This window comes from Salvia hispanica, chromosome 3 (genome assembly GCF_029641045.1).
Source record: "Salvia hispanica isolate PSC_SH4W2 chromosome 3, Shi_PSC_v1, whole genome shotgun sequence".
Taxonomy (NCBI): Eukaryota; Viridiplantae; Streptophyta; class Magnoliopsida; order Lamiales; family Lamiaceae; genus Salvia; species Salvia hispanica.
The window spans coordinates 6,889,750-6,910,084 of NC_142694.1; the positions used below are offsets into that span (position 1 = coordinate 6,889,750).

The window sequence follows — 20,335 nt, forward strand, 5'->3', positions numbered from 1 at the left end:
GTATTTTTAATTTCTTATAATTTGAGTTTATGATCTCACATTGCAAGATACCTTTTTTAATTTTAAAAAGTAAGAATCCATTTAGTCGAATTCACATGGAAACTAGGATTATATATTATATTAATGGTTGTGATATTTATTGACAACTTGCCCAATTGTAGTCTCCATATCTAAGAATGATGCACCATCTATTAGTTGCAAACTTTTATTTTAGAGATACATGCATCTATTAGTTGCAAACTTTTATTTTAGATTTTTAATAAATGCATTGAGTGTAAATATTAGTATTCATTAAAGAGTTATTTACTGAAAAGGGAAATGTTATACGATGTTGTTTCATTTTATTCATTTTTTGATTTTGATATAATTTGGAAAAAAATATAACCACGCAAGTACCAAATTTTAAGATATTAAAAGTGAAATCAAATTAATACATTAACGTGAATTAAAAAAACGATGTTGACGATAATCCTGACATTAATCTTATAGAAGAAAAAGTGAAAGCTTTAATAATTGGAAAGCCACATTTATCTTACAGAAGAAAAATGAAATATATAATATATTTGGAAAGCAGTTAAACAGAATAAAGTAGTTTGTCCGAATATGACCTATTAAGCCCATATTCATTTAGCACGGGCTCAAATATGTCTGCCTACAATTAGAATTAAGTAAGTGCATATTATAATATATTTGGTTAAATTATGTGGTTGCCTATGTTCTTTTAATATCTTCTCGTTTTGTCTGAATAAATTATACTAGTATACTCGTTCTTTTAATTTTTTTAATTGAGATATGCAGAATCACGAAGTCTGTAATATTTTCGAAAATTTGGCCAATAAAATATATTTTCGTATAGTTGAATTTAGTGAACTTTCAATTAAAGCAAATCCACTAATAAGGAGAGGAGATTCCTATTTAACTATTTATGCTCATAAATCACAGTAGCAGAATAGTCAAAGTCAAAGTCCGGCTGCCTTTCCGATTGAAATATACACACACAGCGAATCAGAGTCGTTGATGATGACTCATCCAACGGTTACAATTAATCGGATCATTATTATTTTCTTTTGTAAAAGCTAGTCCGCATTTTGGCTTAGTTAATACCCTTCTTCATCGCCGGTTTCGGGTTCTGGATCTTCTCTTTTCTCACCGTCCCCAAAATCACGCCACCACGCCTCTCTCTCTTCGTGATTCCGCTGCGGAGGAGCTGCGGAGCTTGCCTCGCTTGAAGAAGGCGCAAGCGCTTGATTTGCATTTACTTCAATCGCCTCCGATCGGTTTAATTTTCTGAATTTGTGAGTGTTTTTTCTTGTGTTTTCTAGCAGAAAATTGTATGGTTGTTAACTCATTCACTGATTTCAGCTCGTTTTGATCTCAATTTCACCGCATCGTTGTTGTTTTTTTCTTTCAGCTGGAACTGTTACTGGTGCTAATTCAGTTATGTTCTTCAGTCTAAATTATTTGTCGTTGAATCATTTTGCGAGATCTGATTGACGTTTTCAAAGCCTAATCGAATAGGTTTCGAGCTCAGAGTTGATATAAGACTGTCAATTTTACTTTTGCTGATACCAATTGAGTTAAATTACAATGGTTTCGGGTTTAGAGTTGATAGAAGATTTTCAATTTCACTTTTAAGTTCTGTTGCATCATGTTTTTCCCCTTAAGTTGCTTTTCCACTTGATGTGAATGTATAATTTAAGTTGTATAACAATCAAGTTTCTTTGTGAAGTGCCGGAGGAGGCAGGCAATGGATGTTTTAGCCGATAAAATGTCTCAAACTTTATTGACAAAATTGGCAAAATTAGCTTGATAGCATAACCTACAATCAGAAACATATCAGACATATTAACTTTGAAATGCTTTCAGCATCATTGGCTAGAATTTAGATTTCTATGAGGCCATGGTCTGAATGCACTGCACACCTTCTTGAATCGACTGTTGTTACCTCACTGTCTGTCTCAAAGAAGTATGTACTAGGACACAATTTCTTCTGAGGATAAGCTGACTAGATGTAAAAACTCGCCGAGTATTATTTCGTATTTGAGTTATATATGCATGGCTAACTATTAGTTGCTGTAGTGATATCGGTTACTGACCTTGTGGCTAACTTTTTTCCATGAAATTGACTGTTAAAAATTCAAACTCACATCATCATTTATCTTGCTCAGCCAATATTGACATTTGAGAAGATCCTTTGGTTGAACGAAATATGAGTTGTTTTGGCTGTTGCGGAGATGATGAGATCAATAGAAATGCCGATGGTGGAGGCCCATACCCAGTAAAAACCGCAGCTGGTAATTTAGCAATCTTTATAGTCTTTCACGCAGAAAATTTGTTAGCTTTTATTTTCTTTTCACGTTTCAACATTTTGTGAAAATATACACGTTAAATCTTTCTATATGACCCCTAAAAAGAGCCTAATTTAACATCATGCTATAGCTTTGGTATACAGCAATCGGTTTGATTTCTGGTGTTTATCTAATTGGATTTTGTGAAGCTTATTTGCTTGGTGCTCAAATTTTAGAAGTTGACCTTTTTATACCCATATGGGGTAGTGTCTGTGGGTTTCTCAAACACCATCTACTGAATATTGGATTTGATACTGGTCTCTTTTTTTATTGTAAAAATAGGTGTTCATTAATCAGTGTAGGTCTGAGATGTAGTAGTTTTATAGTCATGACATTTTATTTGCTTTAGCTGGACATGATTCCTTCTGGTCATTGTTGTTGTGAAGATTTTTGTAAACCAAGACTTTTTTGGTAGGCCATGCTGGGAATTATCACCCTACTGAAGCCACATCTAAGGATCAAGCTGTGAAAATACAGCCTATTGCAGTTCCGTCAATTCCCGTGGATGAACTCAAGGAAGTTACAAGTAACTTTAGCACAGATTCCTTAATAGGGGAAGGCTCATATGGAAGAGTTTATTACGGAATTCTTACTAATGGTCGAGCTGCAGCCATAAAGAAGTTGGATGCAAGCAAACAACCAGATGATGAATTCTTAGCTCAGGTCTCTTATGAAGATTTATTCTAATTCTTGTCCTTGGAAGAAAGTATTGGATATCTTAAATGTCATACTTTTGAACTTTCAGGTATCCATGGTATCAAGGCTTAAACACGAAAATTTTGTGGAACTACTTGGTTATTCTGTTGATGGAAACCAACGTGTTCTGGCATATGAATTTGCATCTAATGGATCTCTTCATGACATCCTTCATGGTTTGTGAAACGCCTAACACTTTGTTTTGACTAATGATTGAAAAATGATGTTTCATGTATAACACAGTTAAAATAATCATTTATTCAGTGAATGTGTTCGCTTTCTATTGTATCTTGTTTATGTTTTTCCCCTATTACATCATTACATCTTTTTGTGTAAACAGTATTATGATAGGGAAGCATGTGCTGACTAATTGAAGCAGCATGATATGCTCTATGTTTTGCTGTCTTGGGCATTCTTTATTTGCATTTGGTTTCAGAAGCTCTTTAGACTGCTGAAGCCGTGTATCTTTGTCATGGATCTTGATTTCTCTCTCTCTATAGATATAATGATAACTATCTATGAAATATTGGTTAAGAATTTTATGAACTAAGTTTTGGTTTAGATGGAGTCATAAATAGTGTAGACAAATCACATCTTGATTAAACTTAAGTTTTAATTGTTTTTTCAGTGTAAATCATTTGTTGAGAGATGCTACTGCGTAATTAAAACAGATTTTATGTCCTCATGGCCCAAACCGCCTAAAGTCGTGAAATGCAAGGTTATTATAGTTTATGAGGTATGAGTTGCATTTTTAAGTTACTGATCTATTTTACAGGAAGAAAAGGTGTTAAAGGAGCACAGCCTGGTCCTCTTCTTTCTTGGGCTCAACGCGTTAAAATTGCTGTGGGTTCTGCTAAGGGCCTTGAATATCTTCATGAGAAAGCACACCCTCATATTGTCCACCGTGATATAAAGTCCAGCAATGTACTAATTTTTGATGAAGATGTAGCTAAGATTGCTGACTTTGATCTGTCAAATCAAGCTCCCGATATGGCAGCACGTCTTCACTCTACTCGTGTCCTCGGGACATTTGGATATCATGCTCCAGAGTGAGTCGCTTTAGGTTCCGCATAAGTGCATCTGTTCTCCTGCCCAGTTTCTCTCTCCACATAGACATTTGCTAGAAATATGCGTTCATATCTTCCTTTTTTTGATATGGCAGATATGCGATGACTGGACAGCTGAACTCAAAGAGTGATGTTTACAGCTTTGGCGTCGTCCTTCTGGAGCTCCTTACTGGCCGCAAACCCGTTGATCATACATTACCCCGTGGGCAGCAAAGCTTAGTAACATGGGTACTGCACTCACTTCCCCCCACCCTCCACACCAAATTAAGCTAGAAAACTCTCTCTCTCGTTCTCGCACTATTTTGCCTTGTAATTCTGTTGTTGGATGTTCCAGGCTACACCAAAACTGAGTGAAGATAAAGTCCGGCAATGCATTGATGAGAGACTACAAGGAGACTATCCTCCCAAGGCTGTTGCTAAGGTAATTACAGAATCTCTCATCAAACTAATAACTGAGTTGCATTTTGCATGTGGAACTCGTTTGTTAAGTATAAATTGCGAGCTTAAGCATGATATGTAAGGTAGTCATCCACTATTCTTGCTAACGAAATAGAGGCTTCACACACACACACACACGCACATTTAGGTGTCACAATGAAGATTTCATATATGGTAATAGATGGGTATGAGATCATATATTGAATGCAGATGGCTGCTGTTGCTGCTTTGTGCGTACAATATGAAGCTGATTTTCGGCCAAATATGAGCATCGTGGTGAAAGCGCTCCAGCCTCTGTTAAATACTCGTGCTGGACCTACTGGTGAAGCTGGACTCACATAAACAAGATTCTATCTCTCATTCATCTCCCCCCCTCTCTATATATATTTGGCTCAAGATTTTGACGAAGCAGGAATTCTAGTATGATTATCCGTTCTTCGTTGTGATTAATATTAATTAAACAATGAGAGTCCCCTGAGGCATGTATTATTTCCATTATTTTTACCTTGTCAACTCAACGTGTATTATAATGACTTGAAATATCCCTGTATTTGACATTCTTTCAAGATGTGACACTTGCCTACCCTTTTCATATTATATGCATTACGATTATTGAAAATTAGAATTCTGATTTTTATTACACATGTAATAAGTATTTAGAATGTTGAAGGCAGCTTGGAATGAGTGAAGTAAATACTAGTAATAAAATACTACTACAAAACGACCTTCAGATCACACACACTTTTAGTATTGATTTTACATTTTTGTAATACTAGTCCAAGTCATTATAGAGTATATTAATTGTACTCAAAATAAGTAATGACACGGTGATAAACACCGAATTTTAAGTGGAGATGCTAACTAGAGGCCTCCCATTAATCTTGCTAAGGTATGTACATAATTCATCATTCAAATTTAGCTTTTCTCCTACACCATTATCTATAGCTAAAATTCCGTTTAACCATTTGTTAAAACTCTATAAAAATGCAAGTGGTAATCCATTTATCTCACCACCCTTTCCATACCAGGGTAACTGGTTGGTTCCTCCATCAATAAACTTTTTCCATCTTCGCTTTCCCAAACCTATCACCTGATCATTCAGGTGATAGATTAGAATTTCCTAACGAAAGTAAAGAAAAAAAATATATAATAGTAAAAATAATAATTAAAAAAAATGGGTGCGGCCAAGATTGCGGTTCCTATAGTGTCACTTCTACTAGTGGTAGGAGTAGTGATCGGTGTAATTGTAGTGATAAAAAGCAACGGTGGCGAAGCCGAAGAGGCGAAGAATCTGAAGACGCCGTCGATGAAAATGGTCAACTCCATTTGTGGGCCGACGGATTTCAAGGAAGCATGCACTGCTACCTTGGAATCCGTCGCTAAAAACGCCTCCTCCACCCCCAGCGATTATATTCGCGCGGTGGTGGAGGCGGCCCTCAAGGAGGTCAACAATGCATTGTTGGCCACCAACAAGGTCAACGTTGACAAGTCCAAGGACGAGTACGACCACGTCGCAGTGGAGGACTGCAAGCATCTCCTCGACTACGCCGTGGACATGCTGCAGGGCTCCATCGCGGCGGTGAAGGCTGCCGACCTGGCCGGTCTCCGGGAGCAGCAGCACGAGCTGCTGAGCTGGATGACGGCCGTCTACGCCTTCCAGACGACCTGCACCGACCAGATCAAGAGCCCCGAGTACAAGTCTGCCGTGGAGAGCGGGATGCTCAACGCCACCCAGCTCACCCACAACGCGGTCAACATCGTTGCGGAGCTCACCGAGATGCTGAAGCTCTTCGACGTGAAGCTCCCCACGAGCAAGCAGGCGACGCTGTCCCAGCGCCGCCTGCTTGCTTTGGACGACGGGTTTCCGTACTGGTTCGGTGCCGGTGATAGGAGGCTATTGGCCAAGCAAGCGGCTGGGCAGCTGGTGCCGGATGTCGTCGTGGCCAAGGACGGAAGCGGGAAGTTTAAGACCATCAAAGATGCGATAAACTCTTACCCGCCCAAATTCAACGGGAGATTCGTGATCTACGTTAAGGCCGGTGTCTACGACGAGCAAGTCATCGTTGATAAGAAGAAGCCTAACATCTTCATCTATGGAGATGGCATTGCCAAAACAATCGTCACCGGAAGAAGGAACTACGCCAAAATGAACATCGGTACCATGCACACCGCCACCTTTGGTAACTAATCATTACTACTTACAATTATTATCGTGTGCGTGTTGGCCTAGTGGCAAAGTGATTATTGACTAAGGTCAAAGGTCAATGCCCTGTTTATTTACTTTACTAATCGAAAAAATTATCTATAGCAAACGAAGCTCCCGGATTCATTGCGCGGGGGATGACCTTCCGCAACGAAGCCGGTCCCGAGGGCCATCAGGCGGTGGCCTTCCGGTCCCAGGGCGACAAGACGGCGATGTTCGACTGCAGCTTCGAGGCCTCTCAAGACACACTCTACTACCAAAATCTGAAGCAGTTCTACCGCAACTGCCGCATCTACGGCACGGTCGACTTCATCTTTGGCAAGGGCGACTGCGTGATCCAAGACAGCCAGATCATCGTGCGAAAGCCCCTGCCAAACCAGTTCAACACCGTGACCGCAGACGGCAGGGAGATCCAGCGCGGTAGCAACGGCCTCGTCCTGCACCACTGCTCCATCGTCCCCGACGACTACCTGTGGCCGGTGAGGTTCGAGATCCCGACGTTCCTAGGGCGGCCGTGGAAGCCGGAGGCGCTGACGGTGGTGATGCAGAGCACCCTGGGGGACTTTATCAGGCCCGAGGGGTGGAAGATTTGGGATGGATCCACCAATCACAAGACATGCCTTATGTATGAGTATGGAAACAGCGGTCCCGGGGCGAAGACGAATGGCAGGAACAAGGATTTCTCGGGTTTCAAGGTGATCAGCGCGGCTGAGGCGGCGAAGTTCGCACCCGGACAGTTCCTTCATGCCAATGAGTGGCTGCCGCAGACCGGTGTGCCTGTGCAAATGGGGCTGTATTGATTAGTTTGGTTGGATTGGCCTTAAGTTAACTACGCTCACTATGTAACATCGATGACACTATTGGGATACTATCAATGCAATCTTGGTTTTAATAATTTTTTTTGATTTGGTAAACTTCATTTTTAACAACAGACATGTTGAAAAAATTAATAAGAGCGCTCATATTCTATACTCTGTATTACTTTAATAAACAAAATGTATTACTCCTAAAAGAACATATTAAACCAGTATTATAAAAATTGTCAGAAGTGGGATTTGAACCCACGCCCTCTCTCGAAGACCAGAACTTGAGTCTGGCGCCTTAGACCACTCGGCCATCCTGACTGTTTGTTTACCAATCCATTTGTAATTATACATAACAAATTCATATTTAACAGATTGATTATTCGACCAAAAGAAGAAGAAGAATTTTAAAAAAATATTATATGTAAACATGTTATTTCCCTTCATGTAGGAACTAGATTCTTTTTTGTTTATTTTCACAAATAGTCTTGTTTTTCTTTTGAAATTCAATCAACATATATGTTTAATGAATTCCATTTATAATGTAGATGGGTTAAGTTTAATTGAGATCAAGTTATGTTGTTAATTTTCAAGAAATTTTCTAAAACTCCTACTACTACTATTTACCAACCCCATGCAAAGTAAAATTCTTGCATTCTACTCATATCAAGATACCCAAGAAACATGTTTTGTGTCCATTTTGAACTTGTTACCATCTTTTTTCCTAATTAGTGTATTCATGCACACACATTTTACTAGAAGATGTGATAGTCTATATTGGGAGATTAATAATGTTATAATTCACCGACTTATGTATTATTGGTAGATGATGTGGTCTAAATTGACAAGATAACATATAATATCTGTAGTCTTACCATAGCTAGCAAATATAATATTATCTGTCTATTTCTCATTACTTACCACCACAAAATGTAAACTAAAGGTTGCTATCTACCTAGTTTTATACTGTTGGTAGTTATTTAAGTGTAGACTTATTTGGTTTTCAAAGTGGAAACAGAGTAATGGTGGAGTCAGGGGAAGCTGCCTATGGGTGGAGTTGGGAGGAGAACAAGCTGTTTGAGGTGGCGCTGGCGGTGGTGGATCAGAAGCATCCTCACCGGTGGGAGGCCGTGGCGGCTGTGGTGGGAGGGCGCAAGACGGCGGAGGATGTCCACAGACAGTATCAGATTCTGTTGCAGGATTTGCAATGGATTGAATCAGGCTCTTTGGATCATAATTTGAACTATTACAGCACTCTCATGTGAAAAAGGCATATATATGTATATATATAGACTATAGTAGTTGTTGTGTTGTATGTATTCTTGGGTAGCTAAGTTGCTCTGTTTCATACTTGATATAATTACAATGTAAAATGGCTAGAGGTGTGTGTGTGTCTAATGATATTTTTCCATGTTTATTTGATGGATGTTCCTTTTAACTCTGATTTCATTGTTTAAAGAGAGTGTTGTTACCAACTAAGAGAGTGTGTTGTTGAGTTTCCGTTAATAGATCGGGGTTCAAATTATCACATGATGAATGAATAGTTATTAATCATTTTTATGAAAAATGAATAAAACTCAGGCAATAATGAGTTGGAAAAATGATAAGGTTAAATCACAACGGCATAACTTTCAAACGTGGTGAATTCAACCATAGCTTTTATAACATTCACAATTGTCTCGTAGTACGTTTTATTTTGAGACAATCTGTTGGGACGATTGTGGATTTCGAAACACCATTTTTTTCATATTAAAGCCAATGGCCAATGCATATGGACAGGACACTTTAGTATGTGTGAAATACATCAATGTCACGCCATTAGATACCGCTACCTATTGCCAAAAAAAAAAAAAAAAAATCTTTAGGCTGACCAGTATAAAATTTTAGATTTAATTCATCATATTTGAATTAATGGAACTAACAAAAGTCAACGAAAATTATGGTTTGAATGAAAAACGTGGAATTAACCATGCACCTATATTATTGGGCTGAAGCCCAACATTATAAATAGCCATGGCCCAATCGGGCGATCTAAAGAAGATGAGGCCAAAAACAACGTATCGCCGAATTATCCGAACAATCCAATTTAGTTATGTTTTCACAAAGTTTCTAAAAAATAATTCATGAATTAAAATGATTATATTCACTTAATTGGTTGTACAGTTCATTTATGAATTTTAAGTACTCCAAATAAATTATAAAATGCTTGTTAATAGTCGCCTTCATTTTAAAAGTATATCTAAAAATAAATTTACAAACTAAAAATAAATATGCATACTATATAATTCTATTTATATTTTAAACTGATAAAATCACGTGGAATATTATCACCCACAACCCCATATCATACTCATAAATTACTTAAATACATTTATAATATATATAAATAATTATAAATTGAATACCAGTGTCAATAAATTTAGTAAGCATAAGTTATAAGTTACTACAGTATATAAGTAGCCCCCTTTTTTTTCTTTAATGTGATAAAATACGCTTTGCTACCATTATTAAAAATTAAATAAGTAGTTAATCTCTAGTACAATTAAATTCAACTAATGTTAATCTCAAGCACGCCATTGAACAAATGAGGTCTTTTGTTCGATACTTGAAAATATAAATATTTTCTTCATAGGTTTTACGTCAGTTGATGACGACCAGTAGAAATTCGATGTTGGATTCAAGATATTTAAAATATAGTGGAGTATGAATTAAAAATGCACAAAATAAAGATTCATAGATTATAACTCATGCAATCATCGGAAAAGAGAGGAAAAATCGAGAGTGGAAAAATTATACTACTGGCTTAATTGATCAAAAAAAATAATTTTGATTGTTCGAAACACATTCATAAATAATGCATAGTATGATTTTCACTCTTATTTTTGAACTTATCGTAAACATTTATGGAAAGCCCTTAGCTAGTTTGCTAATTTGTTATCTTGTAGGAACATTTTGTTTGTCAACTTTGCCAATTCATCAATTTTAGTCCATAAAATTTAAAAATATCAACCATTTTCTTTGATGTAATATTGTTTGAGCTAGTTTTTCACTCTTTTAAATTTTTTAAACGAAAATACACTCAAGTCCATGAAGGACATTTAACTCTCTCTTCTTCATTAGTAATATATGATTTATATCTCTAATTCTTCTTTCTCTTTTCTTCCTTCTTTTTTTCTCTCTTCTTTCCCATTTGTACATCATCTCTTCTTCTCCATTTTCTCCTTCTCTATTCAACTTAAGTAACAATATAAATAGAACTAAATGAATGTGTAACTAATTTAAGATGTCTGAATGCCCTTTATGGGCTTGAAGGTATTTTCGTCTTAAATTTTTTGAAACAGTGAAAAAGTAGTTTAAATGATAGGGATATTGACATCTAATATCATGAAACTTTCAAAAAATTGGATTTTTCCCACGAACTTTAAAATTGAAAATAATATCATGAACTTTACCATGGGTTTGTTTTTTCTCACAAATGAAAAAATTCATGTTATTTTAATAAATTGAAGAACAATTTTGGAGGATGCGCTTCAAGAAAAACTATCTTCAAATATTGAAAAACTTAAAGCTCTCAAAATTGTTGTCGAGAAATTACGAAAAAAAGTCCGTATCATAATATAATTTGTGAGAATTTTTTTATTAGTGGGAAATAACAAACTCGGAGTAAAATTCGAGATATTATTTGCCAATTTTAAAGTTCGAGAGAAAAACTCAACTTTTTGAAAGTTTCATAATATTAAATGATAATATCGCCAAATGAATTGCATTAGAATTGATGAAACTACGAATATATTTTTAAATTTTACGGACTAAAATTGATAAAGTATCAATTGATTTTTTCTTGTAAGTAGCACAATGGCTGATTTCCTGTCATCAACTCCAAAAAATTCAACCAATTTCCAATTATTCATACTCCTTTTTTGATTTCCTATAAACGAATCTTTGCATAAAATATGTGACCGAACACCCACTATAAAAAATATTGACTTATTCAACAAAATCTGGTATTGGATGAGTAATCTTTATTTTGTCGATATTATTTCTATTATTTAACTGTCGTTGAATTAAAAATAAATATATTATGACTTGAGGTGCTGTTTTGTTAAAGATGCAGTCATTCTAGCCTCAAACTTGCACGTCAACTGATACCAATTGAGATTAATTAATGCCAACTTAGTTGCTGGCCATCTACTTTGACCTTCAATATCACCAAACAAGTAATTAGAGTAATTATAGGCTTAATTACGACTCCAAACAAATGATTAAGAAAAAACAATTTATGTACTAGTACTGTTTTATATTTGTGCTTACATCACATTTTTCGTTTACACGTCACGCGAATTGATGTGATGAATTTAGTGACAGTTTTCCTACCATCTAGTACTATATAGTCTTTCATTTGACGAATGTATGTTTCATTTAACTTGTCACGAGTATAAAAAAATAGGTGGGAAAATTAACTGATTATGAGTTACATTTTTATATTAGCTTCATAATAAAATACTTATAAATTAAATGAGTTAATGAAATGTATAATTAATTTATTATAAGTAAAAATGCACTAAACATCTAATTAATATGTACAATAAAACTAAACGTGGTGTATTTGATTAATGCATCTGTTATTAACTCTCTTAATCAGAACCTACGTCTTTCACTTTTGCTGTCAAAATCAGAAGAATTACGTGTAGCAAATGATTAATATTGGATTAGATAGATATTGAAATTGAGAGAAGTTGGTAGCAAGATAAAATAATGTATTAGGTTTGAATTCAGTTTTATATAGAATTATTAATTAATTACAGAGACCAACACGGATTTACTTCCCCCAAATCAATTTTATAATTAGGTCCAAATCCTACAAGTTGTCATATGTCTCTCCACCAACCCATATTCACCACTTTGTTTGAAAGGAATATATATATATACACACACACACACACACACACACGACATTAATAATATTACAGCTATATGTGACTTGAATATATGTAGTACGTGTGATGATGGACCTCTATTGTAAGAATATTTAGAGTACTTGAGATTAAACTGGTGGATTATTTTTTCAATTTAAATTAACTTGAGATATTATAGGAGGAGACTAAGAACGAGTAATCTTAATTAGCATTGTACTGAAAACAATTAAGTAACGGATAAACTCCACCCACAACAATTTTAATCAATGAATACTACATTTTATATCACTATTGTTTTTAAAAAAAGTGACAATTTTTTCCAAAGAAAAGTAAATTGCTATAAATACATGCAATATATCGTGGATAAAATTAACAATTGTGAACAAAAATCAATTAATATTCATGAATAAAACTAGCAATTATGAATGTTGATAAGAGAATACAAATACAAACTAGTTACTACTATTGTCTTTTGAATTCAAGTGGTGAAATGAAATGAATGTTTTGGCTGAAATTGGAGAATCTTTTAGTTGAGGGAATAAGTTTGACTTGGAGATAGATATGTTGTAGTAATAACATTATTAAAACGAATAGGCAATATGTTGAAAATTTTCCTCACCATTTTACTACTTTTTTATGTGTTGATTATTGAAATTAGATAAGTATATAATTGATTGATGCATTATATTATTTGGAAGTAGTCCTCTTCCATTGCTCATTAATTTATTTGAGATACATTGTTTATTTTGTCTGTCTTGTTGAAGAGGACTAACATCCTCTTTCTGCATTATTATGTTATCAAGGATACTTGAGTTGTTCTCTGTTTTCGTTTTTTTGTTTCGTTTTGAATAATTATTACTCCTATTAAATAAATTACCATAATTTAGTTATAACTTATGCAAAAAATTGCTTAGTTTATATATGTAGATAAGTGTTGCTTAGGTTATTGATATTGACAAATTAATTTGTACTATTTCTTAGGATACCTAAGATTTAGTTTGCCTTTCACTTTCATATCTTTAAATTATTTTATTCTATTTTATATTTGTACGTCACCTATGCTTACAAAGTGGAGAGAAACAAATTAATAACCACCTTATTTAATAGTTAACCTAGCCTTATTTTTCAGAGGGATTTGAACTTTGAATATGCCACTTTGTTTTCACAAAGTTGACCTTCTATATGTGTCACTGACATAAACTATAAATTGATAGTTGCATAAAAATAAATCTTGAAAATGATGAAATTCATGACTTGATCATGTTAATGTTTCACATATTTCGAAATCGAAAATTATTCTTGTGAATCAAAAATATTGAGTTTCAATTTTCAATATTTGGATTTTGTAGTACTAAAAAAAAGAAAGTCAGAGAAAATGTTGGTAGATACGCATAAACATGATTAGTAAATTAAAAATGAACACACATGTTACGCCCAAAGTGAGTTTACATGTCTTTTGCAAATAAAGAAGAAGTCTAAATTATGAAATAAAAAAGCAAACATCGGTAGTTTGTGTTGGCAAAGTCCAAATCGATTAAAAAATTAATCAGTGTTCAAAACTCGTTGAGAAAAATACAATCATTCGGCCAACCCAACTAACTTATGCTACTGCCTTTTTCTATATATGTTTACATTCACTTCCTCCGGCTCTTGAATTGTTCTTCTCAATATATATCTATTTATACATAATTCTTATCATTATTTGATTAATTATTCATTCATCTCCATTTCCATGCCTATGGCAAGAAACTGATTAATTGATCACTATTTATTGCCAATTTCCAAAGCAAGACTTTAATAAGTAAAAGATGGGCGGAGAAGAAGAGGCTTTGGCAGACGGCAGCGGCGGTGGTGGCGGTGCGGAGGCGAAGAACGTGGTTGCATTCTACAAATTATTTGTTTTCTCGGATTGGCTTGATAAGATCCTCATGTTGGTCGGGACGTTGGGTGCGATCGGCAACGGAATGAACCCGCCTCTCATGGCCTTGCTCTTTGGTGAGCTGGCCGATGCCTTTGGCCGCACGCAGACGGGTAACGTGCTTCCCGTCGTGTGCGAGGTCTCGCTTAAGCTGGTCTACGTCGCGCTTGGCTGCGGCGCTGCAGCATTTCTTCGTAAGTGTGTGTGTATAAATATATTCGGTCGAGGTTAATTGCTAGTAAATACATGAATTATCAAAATTTAGATTTTTAGCTTACTTAATATTTTTGGTCAAATTAGTATTAACTTGAGAACTTTTTGGAATTTGGTAAATGGTCCAATTTTCACTTTATCAATAATTCGAATTTTTTTGAACCTGATTGACTACTAATCCTAGTATGTATACTCCGAAAGTGAATAAATGGCGTGAGTGTATGTCATCAAATTCTCTCATTATTTGTGGCCCAAAAGTCTATGAATTTTGCAATTCATGTAAAATTCCAAAAAAGTACTTCATTTCAATAGTAGAGTATATGGTTAATTATCTATAAAATCACAAAAATTTAGTCAAATTTTGATAAGCTTTATCACGTAAAAAATTTCAATTGTCCCATATTGTTTTTTTTAAACAAATGTGATGTTAAATTGGTGCACATATATAAAATTCTTGTGAATTTGTCCTAAGAAATTAATAATATAAAAAATATATAAAACCAATTACTACATCAAATTGAACAATGGAATTTTTATTATTCAAACAAGAAATTACCTAGATTTTACAGGCAAATGACCATATCTTTAGCTCATTTCTAAGTAAAACCCTATTCAATTCTTTGATTAGTTCTTCAATATTAATTCATCATTAATATAACCCTTGTGTTCTTTTATTTCCTTTTTTTTGGGAAGTAATTAATATGAATGTGTGAATGATGATGAGCAGAGGTGGCATGTTGGATGATCACCGGAGAGAGACAAGCCGCTCGGATCCGAACTCTGTACCTACAGACCATTCTGCAGCAAGACATCGCCTTCTTCGACAAGGAGGTCCACACGGGAGAAGTCATCGGGAGGATGTCCGGCGACACGGTCCTCATCCAAGACGCCATCGGAGAGAAGGTCGGCAAGTTCGCGCAGCTGATGGCGACCTTCTTCGGAGGCTTCATCATCGCCTTCGCCAAAGGCTGGCTTCTCACGCTCGTCATGATGTCGTCCATTCCGCCGCTCATGATCTCCGGCGGGGTCATGTCGCAAGTCGTCGCCAAGATGGCATCGCGCGGCCAGAACGCCTATGCTGCCGCGGCGGTTGTGGTGGAGCAAACCATTGGCGCCATTAGAACTGTGAGTAGTTTTTTTTGTTATGCAATAAAAATAAAGATAGCTATATAGATTAAAAAGATATTTTAATATATAATCCATTTTTGTGATTATGAATTATATATTGGCAAAATACGATCAGATCACAGTTTAAAAAAAGAAAGAAAAGCTTTGTTGTTTTGAATTTATGCCAAAATATGTGATTTCACTATTATAAAAAGATTTTGGTTGCGATTGTAGACAAATTAATGTCAATTCTCAACTAAGAAGTTTTTTGACCGTGAATTCTAGGATAAATAAGGTGAATTCACAACTATATGTATTAATTGTTTTTATCTTTGAGCACTCATAAACCTTTGATCCAAATTTGAGTCTTACCAATATTATTCAGCTACCAATATTATTATGGTATTATGCTAATCAATTACAATCCTTCATAATAAATACATAGATTCATAGATGATAGACCAAACCTATATTTCCATGGTTCCCACTACTTACATTTTTAATTCTTTTTTTTTTTTTTTGTCAATCTCTAATTTCATAGTATATCTATTTAAATAGAACAAAATTTGAATAATTTATTAAAATTTCAAATTTACACATTAAAATAAAATTTGAAAAACTGGACGTGTGTGCGTGGGCAGGTTGCCTCGTATACAGGGGAGAAGAGGGCAGTGAGTGAGTACAACAAGTCTCTCGACAGCGCTTACAAATCATCTGTGCAGCAAGGCCTAGCCACGGGGCTCGGCCTCGGCACTGTCATGTTCATGATGTTTTGCAGCTACGGCTTGGCCGTTTGGTACGGCGCCAAGATGATTCTCGAAAAGGGTCACTCCGGTGGTGAAGTATTCACCGTCATCGTCGCTGTTCTAACCGGCTCACTGTGAGTTATATATCATCATCTCATTCTCTCAACAATCTCATATCTCAAATTTCAAAAAAATAAAATTAAAATCCAATTCTTCATCCACACAGGTCTCTGGGCCAAGCCTCTCCCTGCTTGACAGCGTTCGCAGCAGGGCGAGCCGCGGCCTACAAGATGTTCGAGACTATTGACAGGAAGCCGGAGATCGATCCATTCGACAGCAGAGGGAAGGTGTTGAGCGACATTGCTGGAGATATTGAGCTGAGAGATGTATGCTTCAGTTATCCAGCTAGGCCTACTGAGCTCATCTTCACTGACTTCTCTCTTAGCATTCCACGTGGCACCACTGCCGCCTTGGTGGGACAGAGCGGGAGTGGCAAGTCCACCGTGGTTAGCCTCATTGAGAGATTCTACGATCCACAGAGTGGTCAGGTTTTGATCGATGGGACCGACCTCAGGGAATTCCAGCTCAAGTGGATCAGGTCGAAGATCGGGCTCGTGAGCCAGGAGCCGGTGTTGTTCATGGGAAGCATCAAGGACAACATTGCCTATGGCAAGGATGGCGCCACTGATCAAGAGATCAGAGGCGCGGCTGAGCTTGCTAATGCTGCTAAATTCATTGATAAGTTGCCGCAGGTAATGTTGTTTATAACGTTTTACTTTGCATGATTGGTTAGAATAGATAAGCTGTTGGATTAACTGTGAATGGTGGACATGTTTGTGCAGGGGTTGGATACTTGGGTTGGTGAGCACGGGACTCAGCTATCCGGTGGGCAGAAGCAGAGGATTGCCATAGCCCGGGCTATTCTGAAGGATCCGCGGATTTTGCTTCTGGACGAGGCTACAAGCGCGCTGGATGCAGAGTCGGAGAGAGTAGTTCAGGAGGCGCTTGATCGGATCATGGTGAACAGGACGACCGTGATAGTCGCGCATCGTCTAACCACAGTTAGGAATGCTAACATGATTGCAGTCATTCATAGAGGAAAGATGGTTGAGAAAGGTATGTGTATATTTGATAGAGCTTATTATGCTGTTTATAAACTGTTTGGTTGCTTATTTAGAGACTGTCACAATCTGGACATGTAGGCACCCACACGGAATTGTTGGAGGATCCGGAAGGCGCATATTCTCAGCTCATACGGCTTCAAGAAGCGCGTAACGAAGAAGATGAGGCTGTGGAGGAGCCAGAATATGCGGATGAGTACAGCAGGCAAGCGAGCCAGAAGCCAACGCTCGCGAATCTATTGAGTCGGAGATCATCCAGGTTCAGAAGTGGAAGCCACAACTCAATATCCATCTCTTTTAGCCTATCCAGAGGGGTGAGTGTTTCGAGGAACGAGTACGAGGAGTTGGAGCTTGTTTCTGACAAGAAGAAGCACCCTGAGGTGCCTCTGTCGCGCCTGGCCGCCCTCAACAGGCCTGAGGCGCCGGCTCTATTAGCTGGCACCTTGGCTGCAGTTGTAAACGGGGCGATAGTCCCGTTTTTTGGCATCCTACTGTCACTTGTGATCAAGACATTCTACGAGCCGCCTCACAAGATGAGGCAGGACTCCAAGTTCTGGGCTGTCATGTTTGTGGCTCTGGGAGTGGTGTCTCTGGTGGCGTACCCGCTACGGACGTACTTCTTTGGCGTGGCGGGTTGCAGGCTCATCAGGAGGATCCGAATGATGTGTTTTGAGAAGGTGGTGAACATGGAGGTTGCTTGGTTTGACGAGGCTGAGAATTCGAGTGGGGTGATTGGCGCGAGGCTGTCGGCCGATGCAGCTACTATTCGAGCTCTAGTTGGAGATGCTTTGGCACAGATTGTGCAGGATCTTTCCTCTGCAATTGTGGGGTTAGTTATAGCCTTCTTTGCTTGCTGGCAGCTGGCTTTGATTGTTCTTGGATTGGTGCCTCTCATTGCTCTCAATGGATATGTCCAACTCAAATTCATGATGGGATTCAGCGCCGATGCTAAGGTTCGTGGAGAACGTGAAATTTGTGATATTTTAGACCAATTTAAAGTCCGTGGGAAATACCTGAATTTGGTCAAAGTTCGTGGTTTCAGGGACCAATTTCACTAAAAAGAAACCTTGATAGGCTTACTTACATAACTCTTGTTTGTGTTATTAGGTGATGTATGAGGAAGCAAGTCAAGTGGCTAATGATGCTGTTGGAACAATTAGAACTGTGGCTTCGTATTGTGCAGAGGATAAGATTATGGAAATGTACAAGAAAAAGTGTGAAGGGCCAGTGAAGATGGGGATAAAGCAAGGATTGATTAGTGGCACCGGTTTTGGGCTATCTTTAGCCTTGTTGTTCTTCGCCTACGCCACGGCCTTCTATGCTGGAGCTAGACTTGTTGAGTCTGGGAAGACTACGTTCGAAGATGTGTTTCGTGTAAGCACTACACTAGTGGACGGTACATGCATATATACTCGTTTTTCTTGTATTGATATTGTCCCGTGTTCGTGCAGGTTTTCTTTGCGATAAACATGGCGGCCGTCGCTGTGTCCCAATCGAGCACGTTTGCCCCGGACTCGAGCAAGGCCAAGAGCGCAACGGCTTCCATATTTGCGATCCTGGATAGAAGATCAAACATTGACCCCAGTGATGAATCTGGCACCATCTTGGAGGATTTTAAAGGGGAAATTGAGCTAAGACATATTAGCTTCAAGTATCCTACTAGGCCTAATATCAGAATCTTCAGAGACCTCTCACTCACAATTCACAGTGGCAAGGTAAATTATAGTAGTATACAAATCATTTTTAAAATCATGATGATTTGAAGTTGAATTTATTATGTGATTGTGCTTCTAACATATTCTTTGTCTTGTTTTCACCAGACAGTGGCGCTGGTGGGGGAGAGCGGGAGTGGGAAATCAACGGTGATCGCCCTGCTCCAGAGATTCTACAATCCCGACTCAGGCGTGATCACCGTTGATGGAATCGACATCCAGAAGATGAATCTAAAATGGCTAAGGCAACATATGGGACTAGTGAGCCAAGAGCCAGTCCTCTTCAGTGGCACAATCAGAGACAACATAGCCTACGGCGGCAAGGGAGGGAACGCCACAGAGGCCGAGATCACGGCCGCGGCCAAGCTGGCCAACGCCCACAGCTTCATCAGCGGGCTGCAGCAGGGGTACGACACCACGGTTGGCGACCGTGGGGTCCAGCTGTCGGGCGGGCAGAAGCAGAGGATCGCCATAGCGAGGGCCATTGTGAAGTCCCCGCAGATATTGCTGCTGGACGAGGCCACGAGCGCTCTGGACGCGGAGTCCGAGAGGGTGGTGCAGGATGCACTCGATCGGGTGATGGTGAACCGGACCACGGTGGTGGTGGCGCACAGGCTGTCGACGATCAAGAATGCTGATGTGATTGCGGTGGTGAAGAATGGAATGATTGTGGAGAAAGGGAAGCATGATTCTCTTATTAGTATTAAAGATGGGTTCTATGCATCACTTGTGGCCTTGCATATGGCTGCTACATGATTCAATTTTTTGGTAATTTTATTACTTGGAAGTATTATACCAATATATATAGATATAGATCAGATTGTGATAGTAAATAAAAGGCCAAGTACGTACCTTTATATACCTTATATGCACAAGTGTATTATATTTCTCCATTACATTATACTCCATATATATCAATTTGTGAAAAGACACATCTTCAATCCTTTATATTCCGTATGTATTTATCTAAATTCTTATTTTATAGGACTAGTATTTCTTTCTTGCTTGCTTGCAAGGCATGTATATGCCCACACCTAACACTAGTGG

The 20,335-nt window shown here is 37.6% G+C and overlaps 3 protein-coding genes and 1 non-coding gene across 4 annotated transcripts; 3 read left to right on the plus strand and 1 right to left on the minus strand.

Annotated features, from left to right (window-relative positions):
- Window positions 1–1,083: 1,083 nt before the first annotated feature.
- Window positions 1,084–5,141, plus strand: LOC125214470 (pto-interacting protein 1-like). Its single transcript, XM_048115512.2, has 8 exons — window positions 1,084–1,295; window positions 2,169–2,294; window positions 2,764–3,011; window positions 3,094–3,220; window positions 3,820–4,093; window positions 4,207–4,339; window positions 4,446–4,532; window positions 4,760–5,141. The coding sequence occupies exons 2-8, from the start codon at window positions 2,210–2,212 to the stop codon at window positions 4,889–4,891; spliced, it is 1,086 nt and encodes a 361-aa protein (XP_047971469.1). The 5' UTR covers window positions 1,084–1,295; window positions 2,169–2,209; the 3' UTR covers window positions 4,892–5,141.
- Window positions 5,142–5,581: 440 nt separating this feature from the next.
- On the plus strand, window positions 5,582–7,647 carry LOC125214469 (pectinesterase 4-like). Its single transcript, XM_048115511.2, has 2 exons — window positions 5,582–6,729; window positions 6,858–7,647. Exons 1-2 carry the CDS (start codon window positions 5,724–5,726, stop codon window positions 7,550–7,552), a joined length of 1,701 nt encoding a protein of 566 aa, XP_047971468.1. The 5' UTR covers window positions 5,582–5,723; the 3' UTR covers window positions 7,553–7,647.
- A 145-nt stretch (window positions 7,648–7,792) lies between these two features.
- Window positions 7,793–7,876, minus strand: TRNAL-CAA (transfer RNA leucine (anticodon CAA)). The gene has a single exon. It is a non-coding gene; the product is annotated as a tRNA-Leu (tRNA).
- Window positions 7,877–14,144: 6,268 nt separating this feature from the next.
- On the plus strand, window positions 14,145–20,236 carry LOC125213576 (ABC transporter B family member 4-like). Its single transcript, XM_048114198.1, has 9 exons — window positions 14,145–14,583; window positions 15,330–15,727; window positions 16,351–16,589; window positions 16,682–17,207; window positions 17,298–17,571; window positions 17,658–18,529; window positions 18,684–18,950; window positions 19,028–19,291; window positions 19,397–20,236. The coding sequence occupies exons 1-9, from the start codon at window positions 14,280–14,282 to the stop codon at window positions 20,042–20,044; spliced, it is 3,792 nt and encodes a 1,263-aa protein (XP_047970155.1). The 5' UTR covers window positions 14,145–14,279; the 3' UTR covers window positions 20,045–20,236.
- Window positions 20,237–20,335: the final 99 nt, after the last annotated feature.